This window comes from Monodon monoceros, unplaced genomic scaffold (genome assembly GCF_005190385.1).
Source record: "Monodon monoceros isolate NGI ecotype Baffin Bay Population unplaced genomic scaffold, NGI_Narwhal_1 Super_Scaffold_18, whole genome shotgun sequence".
NCBI classification, from domain to species: domain Eukaryota; kingdom Metazoa; phylum Chordata; class Mammalia; order Artiodactyla; family Monodontidae; genus Monodon; species Monodon monoceros.
Window position 1 is genome coordinate 16,353,492 of NW_021703774.1, and position 18,010 is coordinate 16,371,501.

The following is an 18,010-nucleotide window of genomic DNA, read 5'->3' on the forward strand; positions in this document are numbered from 1 at the left end:
TGTGTGTGTGTGTGTGTGTGTGTGTGTGTGTGTGTGTGTGTGTGTGTATGTACCACATCTTCTTTATCCATTCATCTAATAATGGACACTTAGGTTGCTTCCATATCTTGGCAATTGTAAATAACGCTGCTATGAACATTGGGGTGCATATATCTTTTTGAATTAGTGTTTTTCTTTCAAAAAGAACACGTATTCAACAATTTAAGGGGAAAAAAACCCACCTTGTTGTATAATTTCCCCTTCACTAACTTTCCTGACCCTACTTCCAAAAGTCAACTATAGTTAACACCCAAGGCATATCACGGGATTTATGAAACCATCAAAACCTTCACAACTAACAGGAGAGATCTCATTTACTTGAATTTATGTCTATAGTTGTGAAAACGAAACATAATTTTAAAGGACTCCGTCTGCTGTGGAAGTTTTCCTCTGTTATAACTTCTGTGTAAAATTGAATACTCTTTGCCATTAACAGGGGGGGTCAAAGGGATTCATTAAAGCACTAGCCTGTTATTCCAGGGGCTTCTAACTAGCTGAAGGGAGAGAGAGAAACAATGAATCATGAGCATCCCTTTTGCTTTGCCTTCATGTCTCTTTCCCCTTTCCTCTTATATGTCTCCTTCTTATACCTCATGGATTAAGCACCTAGTAGACATACGGACATTAATTAAAGGCAGACATGAAACCGTTTCAAGGATCTGATGTGGAAGAATGAGTATGAATTTGGAAGGCAGGGAATCCTAGTGCATCACTTACTAAGCTGTGACCTTTGGCAAGGAAGTTTACTCATTCATTCAACAAATACATAATGACCACCCACTCTGAGCTGGCCACTGGAGTTACAACAATAAATAAGGCAGACGTGGGCCCTTCACTCAAAATATTTCATTCTATTTAACTGTCTTCTCCAAAGCTCAGCTTCCTCCTCTGTTAATTTGGCATAATTATAACATCAGATTCATGCGGAAAGTGTGAGGGAAGGAATGAGATACAATACATGTGAAGGAATTGTGAAGTCTAGTAAAATTAGCTATTATTTCCACTGGATAGGAAATACCTTAAGAGTAAAAACGGTTTGCTATTTGCCTTTAGTATGCCCTGCACCTTGCACAATGCCTGGCGTTTAGTAGATACTCAGTGAAAATTTATTGTATGATTATGAACACCAATAGAGATCAGATTAGTCACTTCCTCATCTGCTCTTCGCAATTGGTACGCACTTTGAACAATACACGATGTGAGAGCATGTTATGTTCATCTTGGTATTCTTCTCGCCCTTCTTTACCTGACACAATCGCTGGAGCATAGATGGTGCTTGGAATTTATTTCAGTAAAATGTCTGTCAGTTAACAATCATTTCAAATAGAAAACTTAAGCAGGGAAGGGTCAGCACTCGGCCATGTCTGCTCCATGCCCTGCGAAACCCATGTCCATCACATCCTCTCTCACTGGCCAGCCGCCAATACCGAGGATTTCATTATCAGCTCCACCCAGGTTTGGAAATGACCCTAAACATGCTTGTTAGTGTATAAGAGACTGGGTGGATGTTGGACAAGGTTTCCTTGTGGAAGGGACTCAAAATAACGTTTAGGTAATGAGAGGGTAGAGTTGTAGGGGAGGGAGTATATCCTTCAGCGAAAATAACATACACGAGGGACTGAAAATGGGAGATGAGATGGAAATTTTGTGAAACAAAGAAATCCACCATGCCGGAAGCATAGGTCAGGAGGAGAGTGGTCCAAGATGAGGGGTGGGCAGGGGCTAGGGCTGGGCTGGCAACCTCCGCAATATTGACATTTGGGGCCAGAAAATTCTTTGATGTGGAGTTCTGTCCTGTGCCTTGTGGATGGTTAGCAGAACAATCACTATACGCCAACAACATGCCCCAGTGGGATGACCAAAAATGTCTCCAGATACTGCCAAAGGCCCCCTGGGGGAAAAACTTCTGAGATTGAGAACCACTGGGCTGCTGGGCCGTTGCAGGGCCTTGCAGGTCACATAAGGAAGTATAGGAGATCACTGTGACCTGACTTGCAGTATGAAGAAATCATTTCCTGCTGAATCCATGCAGGGAGACCAACTGGGAAGCCATGGCAAGACGTCCACTGGAGGGAAAATGGAGGTTTTGACCAAGATAGTGGCAGTAGGATAGACCGAACCGGGTAGATTCAAGAGAGATTAGGAAGTAGAATGCGAATGGTATTCATAATCTTGCCAGGCATCTTTTTTCTGACCTTTTTCACTGCTCTATTTGACCCTACTCAAGGTCTGGGGAAGAACCAGCAGAGCAGGTCTTCTTGTTGATACCCATCTGATTTCAATTGGTTCCATCTTTTTTTCTGATTCAGGAGACCTCTTTGCTTATTACTCATTGCTTATCACTATAATTTCTAACTCTTCACTTCTTATGAAGGTTGACATTGGAACTGTCTGTGAAGAACATTGTTTGCATTTCCTTTTGAAGAGAAGCTCAGGCCACACAGGCCCATTTTGATTATCTACCTGTTTTTCCTGGAGGCAGGAAATTACTAGAAGCTTGTCAAAGCAGTTCCCATCCTTCCACTGATCCCCATTTTACAAGGAAACTCAGGGAGGAATCCCAAGTATAAAGGACCAGAAAAGGAGCATTGATGAGTCTACCACAATCTGAGCTAGCTGAAGTTAGCAGAATGGTCTTCTGGTTATCTCACAGAAAAATCAACAGTAGTCAGAATATATTTATTACCCTACTTAGTGGATTTCAGGAACAATCTCATCATGACCCCCCTCACACAGTATAAGTCCTTTTCCCTTAGTAAAAGGAGGAACCAAAGGTCATAGCTTCCCTGCAACTTCTATCCACTAATTAGAGAGACCCGTTACTAGGTGAGGCTGAACATAATTGGGCCATTACAAAATAAAAAATATACAATTTCATTTCTGTTGGTTTTCCTGTGAGTGAGACACAGATCATCAATGGATAGTCAAAGTGTAACAAGAATATTACTGACGGGTTTTCTAAATGTGAGATTCCAGCTCCAGGGATTCTACTAACATTGCTCACATTAAAGAACCTGAATGGACAGGTAGCCATTTGGGACCTGCTTCTGATCCAAAGCCATTCTAAATATCTAGTTTTACCATTGTGAGCTGTATTCAATGGCAAGCTCAGGAAATAATATTGACACTGAGAGGAAAACTCTCTTCTTCAGTAAAGACACCAAGGTTTCCTTAAAGCCAACAATATTCCAGGAGCAATTTATTAAAAAATCCTCCCCAAAAGATCTGTGGGTAAATATACATAGAGGCAAAGCCATGGTATGCACTTCAACCTACAGCCATATGCACACATCTGGATCAGGACCTCGAAATCTGGTCTCAGGTCACTGGAGGACCTCTAGCTCCATGGAGACGCCTTCTCTGGAGGTGAAGCTAGCTACAAATTCTATTGCAAACCCTCACATTCTCCACCCATTTCTCTTGTCTCCCGTGCAAAGACAAGGCCCTAGTGCGCTGAGTTTGATGCTGTTGTTGTTGCCAAATGCCAAAGTCTAGTTTCCATCTTAAGAAAATTAATTTCATGTTTTCTACTTTCATATGAATGAGTCCATTGGAAATGACAAAATGAACAAAGCTTGAAGAAAATTAGAAAAGCAAGTAAGCAATGTGCTCTAGCTTACCTTGAAGGCGTTTGTGGTGATAATGGCCATTTTTCATTTGTTGTGATAGTGGCTAAGATTAGGCTTCATCAAACACATGACTACCCCCAATTTTTTTTTAAAAGGAAAGTTCTGTGTATTTAATACCACAACAACTCCCCAAGGTAGTGGAATCCAAAATGCTGGAAAGTTAATATTTCAGTAGAGCCTGAAAAGGACAACCTCGTTTTCCATGGAGAGGCAACGCGATGCCGAAGAAAGAACACAGAGCTGGGAGTCAGGCCTGTGAGTGTTGGACAGTTCCTCTTCCTGTGTGGCTTTGGGCATATCGGTCTCAACCCACCTGCTCTCATACATCTACGGCCTTGTCAGGCATTAAAATTCTATGATTAAAAGAAAAAGGGGCATATATCCAGAGAAAACTATAATTCAAAAAGATTCATGCTATGTTCATAGCAGCACTATTCACAATAGCCAAGACATGGAAACACCCTAAATGTCCATCGACAGATGAATGGATAAAGAAGATGTGGTATGTATATACAACGGAATATTACTCAGCCATAAAAATGAATGAAATAATGCCATCTGCAGCAACATGGATGCAACTAGAGATTATCATACCAAGTGAAGTAAGTCAGAAAGAGAAAGACAAACACCATATGAGATCACTTGTATGTGGAATCTAAAATATGATACAAATGAACCTATCTATGAAACAGAAACAGAATCACGGACATAGAGAACAGATTGGTGGTTGCCAAGGGGGAGGGGGTGGGGGGAGGGATGGAGTGGGAGGTTGGGGTCAGCAGATGTAAGCTTTTTTATACAGAATGGATAAACAAGGTCCTACTGTAGAGTACAGAGAACTACATTCAATATCCTATGATAAACCATAATGGAAAAGAATACCAAAAAAAAGAATGTATATATATATATGTATAACTGAATAACTTTGCCGTACAGCAGTAATTAACACAACACTGTAAATCAACTACACTTCAATAAAAAAATAAAACAGAAACAAAATAAAAACAATCCACAAGATCACATGCTTTCTTTTAATCCTCCATGACTTCATATGACCATGAGAGGCAACAGAAAGACAAATTTCCTTGCTAAGAAAGGGGAGGTTGTCTTTTGGCGATCCATCCCTAATCTCTTTCTCAACTTGAGAGCTCCCTCTCCAGACTCACTGCATATTGGGATCCTTTACTGCCCAGGTCCAGGATCATTCTGAAAATAGAAATGTTCTTCTCACACGGCTGGGCAGCAAGTGTTCAGAACAAGAGTGAAAGGCTAGACAAGTCTCTCCATTGTCTAAATGTCAAGATTCTTATCACCCATCTGTGAATCAGAGATTCAGAAAACAGAATCCCTGCTTTCTAAGACAAAGAAGCCTGAGGTCTGAGTGCTGCATTGTGCCACGTGCGGAGCCCATATTTTGAACCCAGCAAGTGTAACCAACACCCCTAAATTCAATAAGAAATAAACGCTGAAAAACTCTGTAGGGTAACAGCATCAGTGCTCTGTGCTTAGCATCCCTTCCAGGTACTGAGAGGAAAGCATATTCAGTGCTGGTGGTAGTTAGTGCAGTGAAACAGCAGAAAATCTGGTGACAAAAATCCTTATGGCATAATATTTAGTGGAAAAGTAGTATATACAACTTTGATCCAAATTATATTTAAACATAAATGTAAATTTTTTTTCTTTGTATGCATCTTTTCCAAAATTCTTACAGTAAAATTTGATTAATTTTGTTGTAAACAGTACAACCAATTCCATTTTGAAACTATAGAAATATTTCGCAAATCTACGCGAGTTGAGAAGTCACCCCAGTTTTAACTTGTATTTTTCTCAAAATTTTATCCACGTACTGATGACTTCGGCTTGTTATGCCAAAAATTTACATGCTTTTTGCTAAGCACAGGAGAGGTGGATATTATGTTACAGCATTCAAATGCTCTCTTATTCTTTTGTGTGTGTGACCCTGTAGGGCAAGTTGGAAGATTAAGAATAGCAGCCATAAAATTCCTACCATCCATCTCATAGCACTTGGCATTATATGAATATTTGCCTGCAGTGTTTTATTGCACAATAACAGAAATGGGGGGTGGTGGCTTTAAAATAGCTAGTTTACAAACACTGTATCTTTACAGATAAAGCTGAATATGGTCAGCTTTCCTGAATCAGTGGGGTGGTGCTAATGAAATTACAATTAGAGAATCGATAAAAATAGACAGACCTTAAATACAAAAGACTAGGCACTGTACAATTCTATTTATACGAAATTGTAGAAAAGGCAAAACTAGAGTGACAGAAAGGAGCTCAGTTGTTGTTAGGGGGCTGGTGGTAGATTGAAGGGGTCTAATACAAAGGGACACGAGAACACTTTAGGGTGAGGAGATGATGCCGTAACTTAATTATTGTGGTGACGTGATTCTGTACAAGCACTCATCAAACTACACTTTTAAAATTGGTCAGTTTTAGTGCATGTAATGCCTTAATAATAATACCTTAATAATAATAACATAATACCTTAATAGGCATAAAAGAGGAGGAAATGGGCAAGATTTGCCTAGACCTATTCATTTGAGGCAACACCTAAAGTTCTAGAAAGGGGACAAATTGCAGCATTTACCATACATGGTAAGAGTTCCATCAAAGATCCACAAGAGGATCTTTAGCTGACATTTTCCTTGTTTATTTCTTGACTGGTTGATGGGATTTTTGTTCACTCAGTCGCATAAGAATATAATCTCCATAAGAAGAAATGTCCTACTTTGTCTCGTTCTTAGCTGTATCTTAAGCACCTACGATAGTGTCTGGCATACAAATATTTTTTGACTGAATAAAATAAACAAATACATAAGAAAATTTCAGATCCCAGTAGGTGCTATGAGGATGCCTTATAGGAAGGAAGGTTCCCAATTAAATTTGCCTGAACGAAATATTTTCTGTATGGTGAGCCCGGATAATAATTTTGAGACATTAAGTTTTTCTCTCTAGACTCCTCCCTTCTTTTTAGTTGCAAGCAGATAACCAGGCCTTTGTAATTTATTGAACCTGAGACTTATAGGGTGATAAATAAGCTGTTTGAAATTTGTTACTCTTCAAGTCTTTGTAAAATCATGAATTCAAACTAAGAGATTATATATCCCAGGGCTGTTGGGAAGGGAGGGAATACCTTTAAGTAACAGAGGGGAGAAGGGAAATATCCTGTGGACTGGGAACGGGGAGTTACTCCAGCAACAGAGGAATGCCATGACTGTGAAAAAGGGTCACCTTCAAGCCAGCGGACCACTTTTCCCAGGTAAGATCACCCCTTGCCTAGATTGCTACAGGATTTCATAGTTGTTCAGCGAGCCCACAGACAGATACCAAAGAAAGACTCTGAGCTGTATCTGAATTTTGCTCCTTTCACTGGCTGACAATCGGATGAACTCCATCATTACTGCATTTCCCTTCTTCCCCCAATTCACCATCTGAAACCTCTGGATCATCCATTTTCACCCAGACACTTGTCCTATGCTGCTTGGAAAACCTCCGATCTGATCCACTCGCTCTACTCCCCCGTCCTCTCAAACCCTTCTACTCCGCCCTACATCAGCCAGACCCTGTCATCAGCAAATTCCCTACATCTTCAACCTCTTCCCTCAGGATTCCTTTCATATCCTGTTCAACTGAAACTTCACTGACCTTAGAAATCTCTCATAGGGAGGCCGCTTTTTTTTTTTTTCCTGTTGCACATGAGGTAGCCAAAGTATTCTTCCTGTTCCTCTTTGCCCATCTTGCTTCTCCTTTTTTAAAACCACATCTTCCTGAAACGTCTGCTCCCACTCAACTTGTTTTGTGATCCTCCAGTCTCAGCACCTTATTCATTATGGATTTTAGCACCATTCTCATCCTTGGTGACCTCAGCAGCCACATAGACTCACGGCTCTCACCTTCGCTGTGTATCAGAATGAACTGGATGCTTGTTGAAAATACCGGGGCTGATGTCTCATCCCTGGAGATTTGGATTTAGTTATTCTGGAATAGGAATTATCTCTCAGTAGGAAGTGGATCTCCCACCTCAGTCCACTCCTATCTGCCCCATGGAAGGAGGCAATAGCACACTGCTCTTCCTGCCCAGTGGTGTCCAAAGAATAGGGAGCTGATTTTCTTCCCACTGCCTGATGGAAGTAGGCAGGGCTTTGATGCCTGCCAAGCGGTGTCAGAGGCTGAGTGAGGAACTGCCTTTCGTCCTCCACTCTGCCAAGTGGTGCTCTGGTTCCCTCACCAGGACAGTGTCAGCAGAGCCCAGCAGACAGCTGCACCTCCAACCCCATCTGGCAGCAAAGAGGAAGAACAAGGCATAATGACGGGGGCGGAGGTGCAGCCTCGTGTCAGTAGGGCCCCCGCAGCCACAAAGCTCGTGTCAGATCTCCACTCCTCTCTTCCCTGGTATCAGCAGTGCCCAACAGAGAGCTGAGCTGACACCTGCATTTGGAAACTACTAAGCAATATGAATGAGTTCTACTTCTCTTGGTTGTAACTATATACTTTTAAGTACAATCACTTGTTATAGTAACAACCAGGAAAATTTGCACCTTAAATGCAAGGAGACAATCAATAGACTCTGAGACCACGATGAATCAGATGTTAAAACTATGACAAAGATGTAAACAAAAGCCATCTTAAAATGCCTCAACAGTAACTATGAATTTCTTGAAACAAATGAAAAACTAGAAAATCTCAGGAAACAACTGTAAGTTACTTTTTAAAAGGACAGAATGGTATTTATAAAACTGGAAAATACAATCGCCAAAATAAAAACCTGGCTGGATAGGTTCAATAGTAGAGTGGATATGATGGAAGACATGACAGAAGAAGACGAAAGACTGTATGAATATCAGATAAAGTGGACTCCAGAGCAAAGAAAATCACTAGAGGCAAACAGATATTACGTAGTGATAAGAGGATTAATCCACCAGGAAGACATTAACAATCCTGCATGTGTACATACCAAGTAACAGAGACTCAAAATACATAATAACTGATAGAGTTGCAATCTTGATTCTGGGTATTTCACATGATCTTTTTGAGCCACAGTGTCCTCATCTGTAAAATGGGGCTCTTAAACACCTGTTACGTTGCCTGGTACATAACAAGTGCTCAGTAAATAGTGCACTGGAAATCGTAGCCTCCCATGGCCATGCGAGAAGCCTGACCAAATGGTCCAGGCCACCTGATCTGTTTTACTCAAAGGAAGTCTCCTCTCTCACCACAAAGCAGCTCAGGATTCAGGCTGCAGCTCACCAGAGAACTCAGGGCTGCTTGAGCCGAGGGCTGCATGGGGCTCCGCAAAGCTGGGTTTCAAGTTCCTGGCACAGCCAAGCAAAGAGAGGGCTCTTTATAAGCCAAAGGAGGTATACGTGCCCAGCTGGCTGCTGGCCTTGGTGGCAAAGCCTCTGGTCATGTCAGCATAGACTTTAAAGACTGTCACGTCTGCCAAATAGGACCAGTAGGGGAGCCTCAGTCTGCGAACAGGAAGGATGACAGACCACTAGTGCTGACCAGACTCAGGACAGGTGCCCTACCCAGTGTCCTCTGGGAGTAAGCAGGTCTTAGTACGTGCTGGGGAATCCCAGGGAAGAGGAGGTGTGGCAGGGGGAGGGTTGTGAGGACCGTGGTTCGTATTTGGCTGAGCCTCCCTGAACCTCAGCATCGGCTCTCCTCTGTGGAAGGGTCACCATCCCTCCCTCTCAGCCTGAATGAGATGATGAAAATGTTCCCCTGTGCGGCGTTCCCACCGTGACCACTCACAAACTTCTAAGATAGATGAGATCAGAGTGGAGATTTCTACTTTGAAAACACCCTATGAATACAATCTTATCCTCACCTATCTTGGCCTGACAATAGTATTTAACAAAGATGATGCTTGCCTCCTTTTTGAAACACTTCTCTCTCTTGCTTTCTTAATTTCCTAATTCTTTCTACTTTCTGGCTATCCATTTTCATGCATTGTCTACTCATCTCTAAATATTGGAGTTCCTGCCACCTGGACTGTAGCCTCCTTTTTCTCTTCTGCCTGGAAAACCTGCTCCAGGTTTTAATACCTGGGTGTTAAAACCCACCCAAATGATGTCATATGCTATCAAATTTTATACCTTGTATCTCTATCCCTGGCTTCTCTCTTGAGATCCAAGTACTTATTCAACATCTTGATTTAGATGTTAAGATCTTACACCTAATAAGTCAAAGTAGAAACAATAGATTTTTCCCACTAAGCTGTTCTTCCCAGCCTTCCCCATATCAGCAAATGGCACCATGATCCACCTAGCCATTAAATCAAAAATCTAGGCATAATTTCTAATTCTTTTTCTCTCACATCCTATATCCAAACCATTAACAACTCTTTCCATGTCTAACATATACCCTTAATATGTCAATTTTTATTTATCTCCACCCCAGTCTGAGCCACCATTATCTCTCACATAGAATTTTACAGTAGCCTCCTAACTGGTCTGTGCATTGACACTCTGACCCACACGTTCTCCAACAGAACTAAAAGGGTCTTTGAGAAATGAGTTCTGATCCTGTTATTACTCTGTTTAAAACAGTACCATGGCTCCCCATTTCTCTTGGCACAAAGTTGAATGTCCTTGCCATGACCTACAAGGACATATTTAACCTGGCCCTTCTTAACCCTCTTATCTCAGCATGTCCTACAACCTCCCCTGCTCACTATGCTTTATTCATGCTGGCTTTTGTTCCTCAAAGGAACCTGGCTTCTCCTGAAAAATTTTCCCCCAGATTGTCACATGGCCATCTCAGTCGCACCATTCATATCCCAGCTCAAATGTCACCCTTAGAGTTTCTCTGACCTCCATCTAAGGTACCCCACTCCAGCCATCACCCTATTCCAAATCATTCTCTATTACATGACCCTGTTTTATTACCTTTCTAACACTATTATCTGCAGCTATTCATTTTATTTTTATTTACTTATTTATTGTTGTCTCACTCACATAGAATGTAAGCCTCAATAAGAGCAAGGACTTTGTTTTGTTAGGAATCCCTAGTGCCTAAAACAGAACCTGGCACATAGTAAGGGCTCATTAAATATTTGATGAATGAATGAGTGAATGCATGGCATGTCTAGGAAGGCTGGACCCTGGGACCTTACCACTGGACAAATAATCTCTTGTCTTGGATGATGAAGCCATTCAATTTCAGAAGGATGAAATAAGAAGGCCGAGCTCTTAAGACCTCTTCCATCTGTATCGCTGGTCTACTAAGGACACACAGATTGGGTTCAACTGTCACCATGAGAAAGAAGTGGCAGTTCCTTGTATACAATTCGGGATGCACTTTGTACTAGTAGAAATGAGAATCTGAAAATCTGGAAGGATCGAGGTAGCGCACTTTTCTCTTTTGGTTGCTTGATCATTCAAAAATCCAGGGCAAATCTTGCCATGGCTGATGAATACTGCCTAAGAGACTGTTAACTCCCATAGGGAGGTGAGTGTTTAATGGAAAGGCTTTATGCAAGGTGGACTATGTCTTCTTGATGCATGATAGTACCTGTGTCACTAATGAAGGCTCTGAGACCAGGAGTCCAAGAGTAATTTGTTTAAATGAAATAAAGTCTGTTAGTCTTGCCAGTATTCTCCTGCTTCGTTGCTTAACACCAACCAGATGATGTAAGCTGTCCCTTTCTTGTTTACAGGGATGTTTCTAAAGAGGCAGTCAAACATTGCCTCAGTCTGGCTAGGAATAATGAGGCCACTGCCTGGTTCTTAATTATATCACCGGCGGAAGTCCAGTGCCAGAGGAGAGTAAAGATAAAGAGGAAAGCTATCCTCTTTTTAAGGATGTTCCAAAGCATTCAGAAACATGTGTCCTTAAAATAAAGATGATAAGATTCAGAAACAGCCGTATGAACAGGAGTCTGAAATGCTGGGGTTTTGTTGGTAGTTCCACTTTTCCTTTAGAGAGCAAAGCTACCTGGTTGGAGAGGGAATGGAGATCTAGTTAGCGGCTCCTTAATGGATTTCAGAAGCCTTAAGGTGACACATGAAAGATCATTCCTAGGAATTTCTAGTCAATCTCCAGAGGAGACACAGAGCCACACACTCATTGGCATCTAAATTCTGCGAGTCCTCTTTTCCCACAAAGGAAGTTTCTCTACTTTGCTGTGTTCAGAACTTTCTACACAGGAGAATTTATGTTCATCTTTATATTCTTTCCACTCTGTTACTACTTTTAAAAAACACAGAGTTCAGAGCCAGACATTATCACCATCATCATTATTATTGTTACTATTAATTTTAGATTACTGCTATTAAATAACTTAGGAAAAGTTTGCATATCAGTCTTGAACCTTAGATTTTGAACGAAGGGGGGATGGTTTGGGAAAACAATGTCTACCTGGAAATTTATTCTATAATGGCATAGAAATGTAAGCTGAAAAGATTTTTAGAGTTTATTTAGTGCAGCTCCCTTATTTTTAATATGAGGAAACGGAAACACCTTTACCCTTTTGAAGGTAAAGCAACTTGGCCAAGGTCATGTAGTGTATCCAGTGCAATGTTTTTTGGATGTAAAGAACAGAAAACCTGACTTATTATATTATAAACTGACCTAAACAATGATCCAATTTATCTTACTAAAATGAAGGACATGTATAGGGCTGCAGTATTAGTTTTCTAGGGCTGCTGTAGCAAAACACCACGGACTGGGTGGCTTAAATAACATATGCTTATCTTCTCATAGTTCTAGAGGCTTCAAGGTGCCAGCAGGGGTGGTTTCTCCTGAGGCTTCTCTCTTTGGTTTATAAGTGGCCACCTTTTCTGTGTATATGCATCGTTGGTATCTTTTCCTCTTCTTTTAATGACACCAGTCCTGTTGGATTGAGGCCCACCCATAGGCCCTGATTTAACTTCAGTTATCTCTGAAGACTCTATCTCCAAATATAATCACATTGGCAGTTAGAGTTTCAACTTATGAACTTTGGGGACACAATTCAGCCCCTAACAGTGAATGCAGTTGGGCCTGGTGTTTTCTGTTTGGGGTGGTTATTAATTATTTATTCCATTTATTTGAGAGATACAGCCTTATTCAGATTGTCTATTTCTTCTTGTGTGAATCTGGGGAAAATGTATCTTTTAAGAAATTGGTCCATTTAATCTAGGTTATCAAATTTGTGGACATAGAGTTGTTCATAGTACTCCTTTATTATACTTTTTACATCCATACGATCTGTAGTGATGTCCTGTCTTTTGTTTCTAATATTTGTAATTTTTGAACTTCTTGAAGTTCTTTTATTCTTAGCCTGGCTAGAGGCTTATCCATTTTATTGATCTTTTCAAAGAAGCAGCTTTTGGTTTCATCGATTTTCTCTATTGAGATCCTCCCTTCAATTTTATTGATTTCTGCTCTAACGCTTATTATTTCTTTTCTTCTGCTTACTTTGATTTAATTTGCTTTTCTCCTTCTAGTTTCCTAAAGTAGAAACTTAGATTATTGATTTTAGATCTTTCTTCGTTATATATATATCAGTATATATATATAGAATCAGTATATATATATAGAAATCAGTATATATATACATATATATATATATAGAATCAGTATATAAATAAGTATATATATGTGTGTGTGCTTTTATTTCCTGACTTTCTATTTTGTTCAGTTGATCTATTTGTCTACTTGATGGCCATACTATACCATTTTAATAACTGTAGGCTTATAATGTCTTGAAATTATATAGTGCTAACTCTTCAACTTTGTCCTTTTTCATTTGTTTTTTTGCTATTCTAGGTTTTTTGAATTTTCATATGAATTTTAGAATCGGATTTTCAATTTCTACAAAAAAAGTCTGTTGGAATTTTGATTGGGATTTCATTGAATCTATAGATCAACTTGGGAAGAACTGATAATAATGTTGCATCTTCTGATCCATGAACATGGTAGACCTCTCCATTTATTTGGATCTTCTTTAATCTTGGCTCAGCAATGCTTTGTAGTCTTCAGCATATAGGTCTTTCACATCTTTTACCCCTAAGTATTTTGTGGGTTTTGATGCTATTGTAAATAGCTCAAGCCCCTCTCCTGTAAGTCAACCCATTGCATGTGCAAATGTTATCTAGCTCTTTTTGAGTCACTCTGCGGTGGGGCTCGGAGAATTGTCTAAAAAATTGCTGATACTCTTGCTACTGCTATTGCTCTGAATAATAAATAATCTGCCCTTCCACTCTTACCCAAAAGTCTTGTGTTTTCTACCAGCATTCATGAAATTTTGGCAGGCTTCTTGTTACCTTGCAAATAAGATAAAATCTCATACCCTTAAGTTTTTGATAGATGCTCTAACCAATACCCTGTGAGTTGTGAGATTTTGCCAGTCTGGCTGGTGGGAATAGGCACTATTCCCAGTCCCACATGAGCATAAGTAGCTGTTGACTCTAATTCTTTTGGGTGGTTCTTGGGTAGTTTCTCACATGTATGTGTTGATCAGTACTGACCTAAATCCCTGAGGGAGCCTCTTCACAGATCTCCTGAGTTGTCTCTCTTCTCTCTGGTACTCTATCCTGCTAACTCTAGTTGCCTTGGTCTTCCCTGACTCTCAGCTGTATCTTTCCAACTTGAAAAGTCTTCCAGGCTCAGCTTCGTTCCCCTCTCTCTGTGCCCAGGTCTGGAAACTTTCTCCAAGCAGTATGCTGAGGAGATCATGGGATCACCTAGCTTGTTTCCCACCTTTCATTGGTCATTATCCTTCATTATCTAATGTCTGGTTCTTGAAAAATGTTGCTCTGTTTATTTTGTCTATTTTTTGTTTCAGGTGGGAGGATAAATTTGCTCCCTGTTACTCCACCTTGACCAGATGTGAAAGTCATATGAATTCTTCATGTAGTCATCTCAAAATCGATTTTCTGTCTTATTCACATTCTATTTACCTTTATATTTTGGTCATTTTCTTAGATACACAGTTTTTGGTTTTTATATAATTACATCTATTGTTCTCTTTTTCAGAATTACTTCCATTGATTTTAAACTTGGAAAGTTGTTTCTACAATCCAATAAATCAGACTTTCACTTCTTTTATTTTCCTTATATTTATTTCATATTTAATTCTGGAATTAATTTTAGGGTAAGATGTGAGCCTCTAATTTCTTTTCTCACTAAACAGTTAATTTTACTAAAATAAGTTTTGCAGGATTTTTCTCTTCTCTCTTTTCCTCCTGATAGTTCCTGCATAATATTTTAAGTTTTTACATATTCTAGAATTTGTTTCATTATCACTTATTTTTTCTTTTGATCTGTACATTTTAATTATTGTAGCTTTATGTATAGTATATTCTAATATCTGAACAGGCAAGCTTTGTCTCAAGACTCCTCTTTTTAAAAAATATTATTATCATTTACTTATTTTGAACCTTAGAATTATTTTATCAAGACTTTGCTCTTTTCCTTTCCTCTCCCCAAACTTTCCAATGGCACTTTTGTTGGAATAAATAAATTGCTTTAGAAAATTTGATCTGTCTTTCAGGAATATAGTACATCATTTCTTTTTTTTTTTTCTTTTTTTAAGTTTTCCTTTACATCTCTTGTTAAAGTGACAAATCAATTAAATAGTTATGATTTCTTTTCCTGTGACTCCACATTTGATGACAATCACTTCTTTTGGAGAATGTGTCCCACTAGTGTTTAGAGACCTAGCACTGCTCTTCTCGTAACTCTCTATCCTCATCCCTCTTTCTTATGCCTTCCCACATAGCAACATTGATGATATTCCCTATGATTCTAAGATATCTTCTTTCTCTTTACACTCTCCTTTTATAGATTCCTTTCTCTGTAGAGAACCCAAGAATTATTACTTAACCCAGAATATCTTTCCAGAGCATGCAGACCTTGCAGACCCAGCACCCCCTGCTCTGGATACACTGTGCAATTACCTCTCCTTCTCATCTGTTCCATGTCCAGTAGTTCAAAGCTCTTCAGTGCACTCACATCAGCCAAGCTGCAACAAATCATCCAGAAGAAATTGTTTTATCTGTTATCGCCCTATAAATATTTGCATTTTTAACAAGGAACTCTACTCTGAATACCCCCACTCTTCTAAAAATGACTAAACCTTAACGGAACGGTTTAACGGTGCTGCAGGCTGGTGGGGACAGTATTTGGGTACTGATAATATTTCCATCACAACACTGATCTTTGTATCAGTTAAGGCCAATAAGGAGATGGAGACCACTTAGTAATTTGATTCGTAAAGTTTAACATACAGAATTGTTAACTTTAACAGAGGATTGGAATAACAAGGGATTGGCTAGTAAGACGTGAAGAGAACTCTAAAGAAGATAGTAATAGCAGATAAAAGGAGCAGAGAGATAACAGCACCCAAAGAAGAAGTGTGCCCCCCCCTTTAGAAATTTTGGGTTTTAAAGAAAAACAAGAAGTGCTCTTCCAGGAAAATGCTAAGCTTAGGGAAAGTCTTTAGAATACGCCTGGCCGATGGAACACGATGTAAGAGTTTGCTACATTATCCGTTTGACTCATTAACTTTGTGAATGGTTTTATCCTGTCATTCATTCATTCATTAATTTCTTCCAAAAATATGTTTGGGTTCCTATCACGTGCCAGGCTCCGTTGCTGGCCTCCGGGGTAGGGTAGTGAATGATATATGGTCCTTATTATCCAGGAGCCGACAAGTTAGGGAAAGGAAATAGGGGCAGCTTGTGGGAGCAGCTTCGAGGGAAAGCAGGGCTGGGAAAGCTGGTGTCAAAGGCTGACCTCAGGGAGAAGCTGGCCCCGGGAGGGAGGCAGGAGCAGCCCGCCGAGGGCAAAGCTGCTGTTTTCTCGGTCTCCACCGCGCGGTCGGACGCCTTGAGCGGGCGGGGCGGAGCTAGGTGGCAGGGAGCGGTGGGGGCTGGAACCCGTCACACCTGCGACCCAAGGGAAGAAAGCGAGATTCTATTCGGCTTGCAATTGGAAGCCACTCAGGAGTTAATCAGAGCGAGATTTCGACCCCTCACGCGATTGTCCTCGCTTCCTCCCTTCTAGTGCGTTTAGTAGGCACGTTCCGGACGTTAGTCCAACACCATAAACCAACATGAAATACGGCAGCAGATACGGAAACAGCCGTGGGGAGGAAATGAAAGTGGACCGGGTCGGGTTGGGGTCAGAGTGGGGCGGCGGACCAGGACAAGGGCGAGCTGGCAGAGGAGTCGGCCGAGAACGTATATTCACTGATTTTTATTATTATTATTGTTTTTTACTGGAGCAGATAGCACGTAAAGACAACCAATCAGTCCTCTTTCCAATCCATATTGTGAGCCTCCAGCCCGAGAACTCCCGGCTAAATGGCACAGCCTCGGAACCTTGTATCACCGGAACTAGATGCCGAAGTCCTTTGTGTTACAGCCGGACGCAACGCTCACGGAACGCTTCCGGTTAGGAATCATGGCCGCGGCCGTTCGAGAGTCACGTGTGAGTGCGGGGAAAAAGCTGAAAAATTCACTAAAGAAGAAGGGGAAGATGAAAATGATATCCCCGGCTGCAGCATCGGAGCTGGAAGATAAGGACAAAGATGCTACCGATAATGAAGGTAACGTACTAGGGCTGAGTTTGGCTGCTCAGAGGAAAGGCCGGCATGAGTTTGCGGGAAGCAGGGGATGCGAATGCATTTGCCGCTAGCCGCCCGAATTTCGTCTCCTCAGGACGGCGAAGGGGCGACTTTGGCTCCTTGAGAAGGCTTGGGAAAGTGGTGTTCAGGGAAGGGTCCCTGTTGCGTGTTAAAGCTTCCAAGTTCTTTTATTAGACATTTTTATCGTCACTGTAATTAATTAAAACAGATGAAACTGCTCCTTCTTATAGCAGCAAAACGAAGCTTACAGTAGCAAGGGACGAAAGGAAGGGGGATATTTGGAATTACAAGAATGAGTTAGTTCTCATATGGAGCAAGGAGCAAAAGGCCGAAAGAGGAAGACGGATGGTATACTTGAATTTTCTTGTGCGGTAGATGCGTGCATCTGTTGGGGAGTTAAGAGATGAGATAGTAAATGAAAGAAGAGTAGGTGGTTAAAGTAGAATAGCTAAAAGTAGCAGTTGATAACTCTCTCTCTCAGAGACGTTTGCTCTTGAAAGGAAGGAAATATATTTTAAGGCTTTCAACCATGATGTGTCCATGCTTCTACTCTTTACCATCGTTCTTGGCGCTAGCTTCTTAGGTTAAAGGGGTCGCAGACGACCCCTGACTTACTACTGCCAGTGATTGCTCCTTTGTATTGTCTAGAGCTTTGTAACAGCCAGATCTATTCTTTTATAATGTACCTCAGATCATGTCAGTTATCTGCTCAAGATGAGCCAGTGGCCACCCATCTCAGAAT

The 18,010-nt window shown here is 40.8% G+C and overlaps 1 protein-coding gene and 1 long non-coding RNA gene across 2 annotated transcripts in view; one reads left to right on the forward strand and one right to left on the reverse strand.

Annotated features, from left to right (window-relative positions):
* LOC114898158 overlaps positions 1–16,702 on the reverse strand; it is a 48,667-nt gene extending 31,965 nt beyond the window's left edge. The window contains exons 1-2 of the long non-coding RNA XR_003794290.1: positions 16,416–16,702; positions 15,578–15,642 (exon numbers count right to left, since the gene is read on the reverse strand). This is a non-coding gene — a long non-coding RNA (uncharacterized LOC114898158). The remainder of the gene's footprint in view (positions 1–15,577; positions 15,643–16,415) is intronic.
* A 367-nt stretch (positions 16,703–17,069) lies between these two features.
* Positions 17,070–18,010, forward strand: part of RRP15 (ribosomal RNA processing 15 homolog) — a 46,820-nt gene continuing 45,879 nt past the window's right edge. Inside the window, exon 1 of the mRNA XM_029226802.1 lies at positions 17,070–17,229. Coding sequence (XP_029082635.1) covers positions 17,085–17,229 — 145 coding nt within the window. The 5' untranslated portion in view covers positions 17,070–17,084. The remainder of the gene's footprint in view (positions 17,230–18,010) is intronic.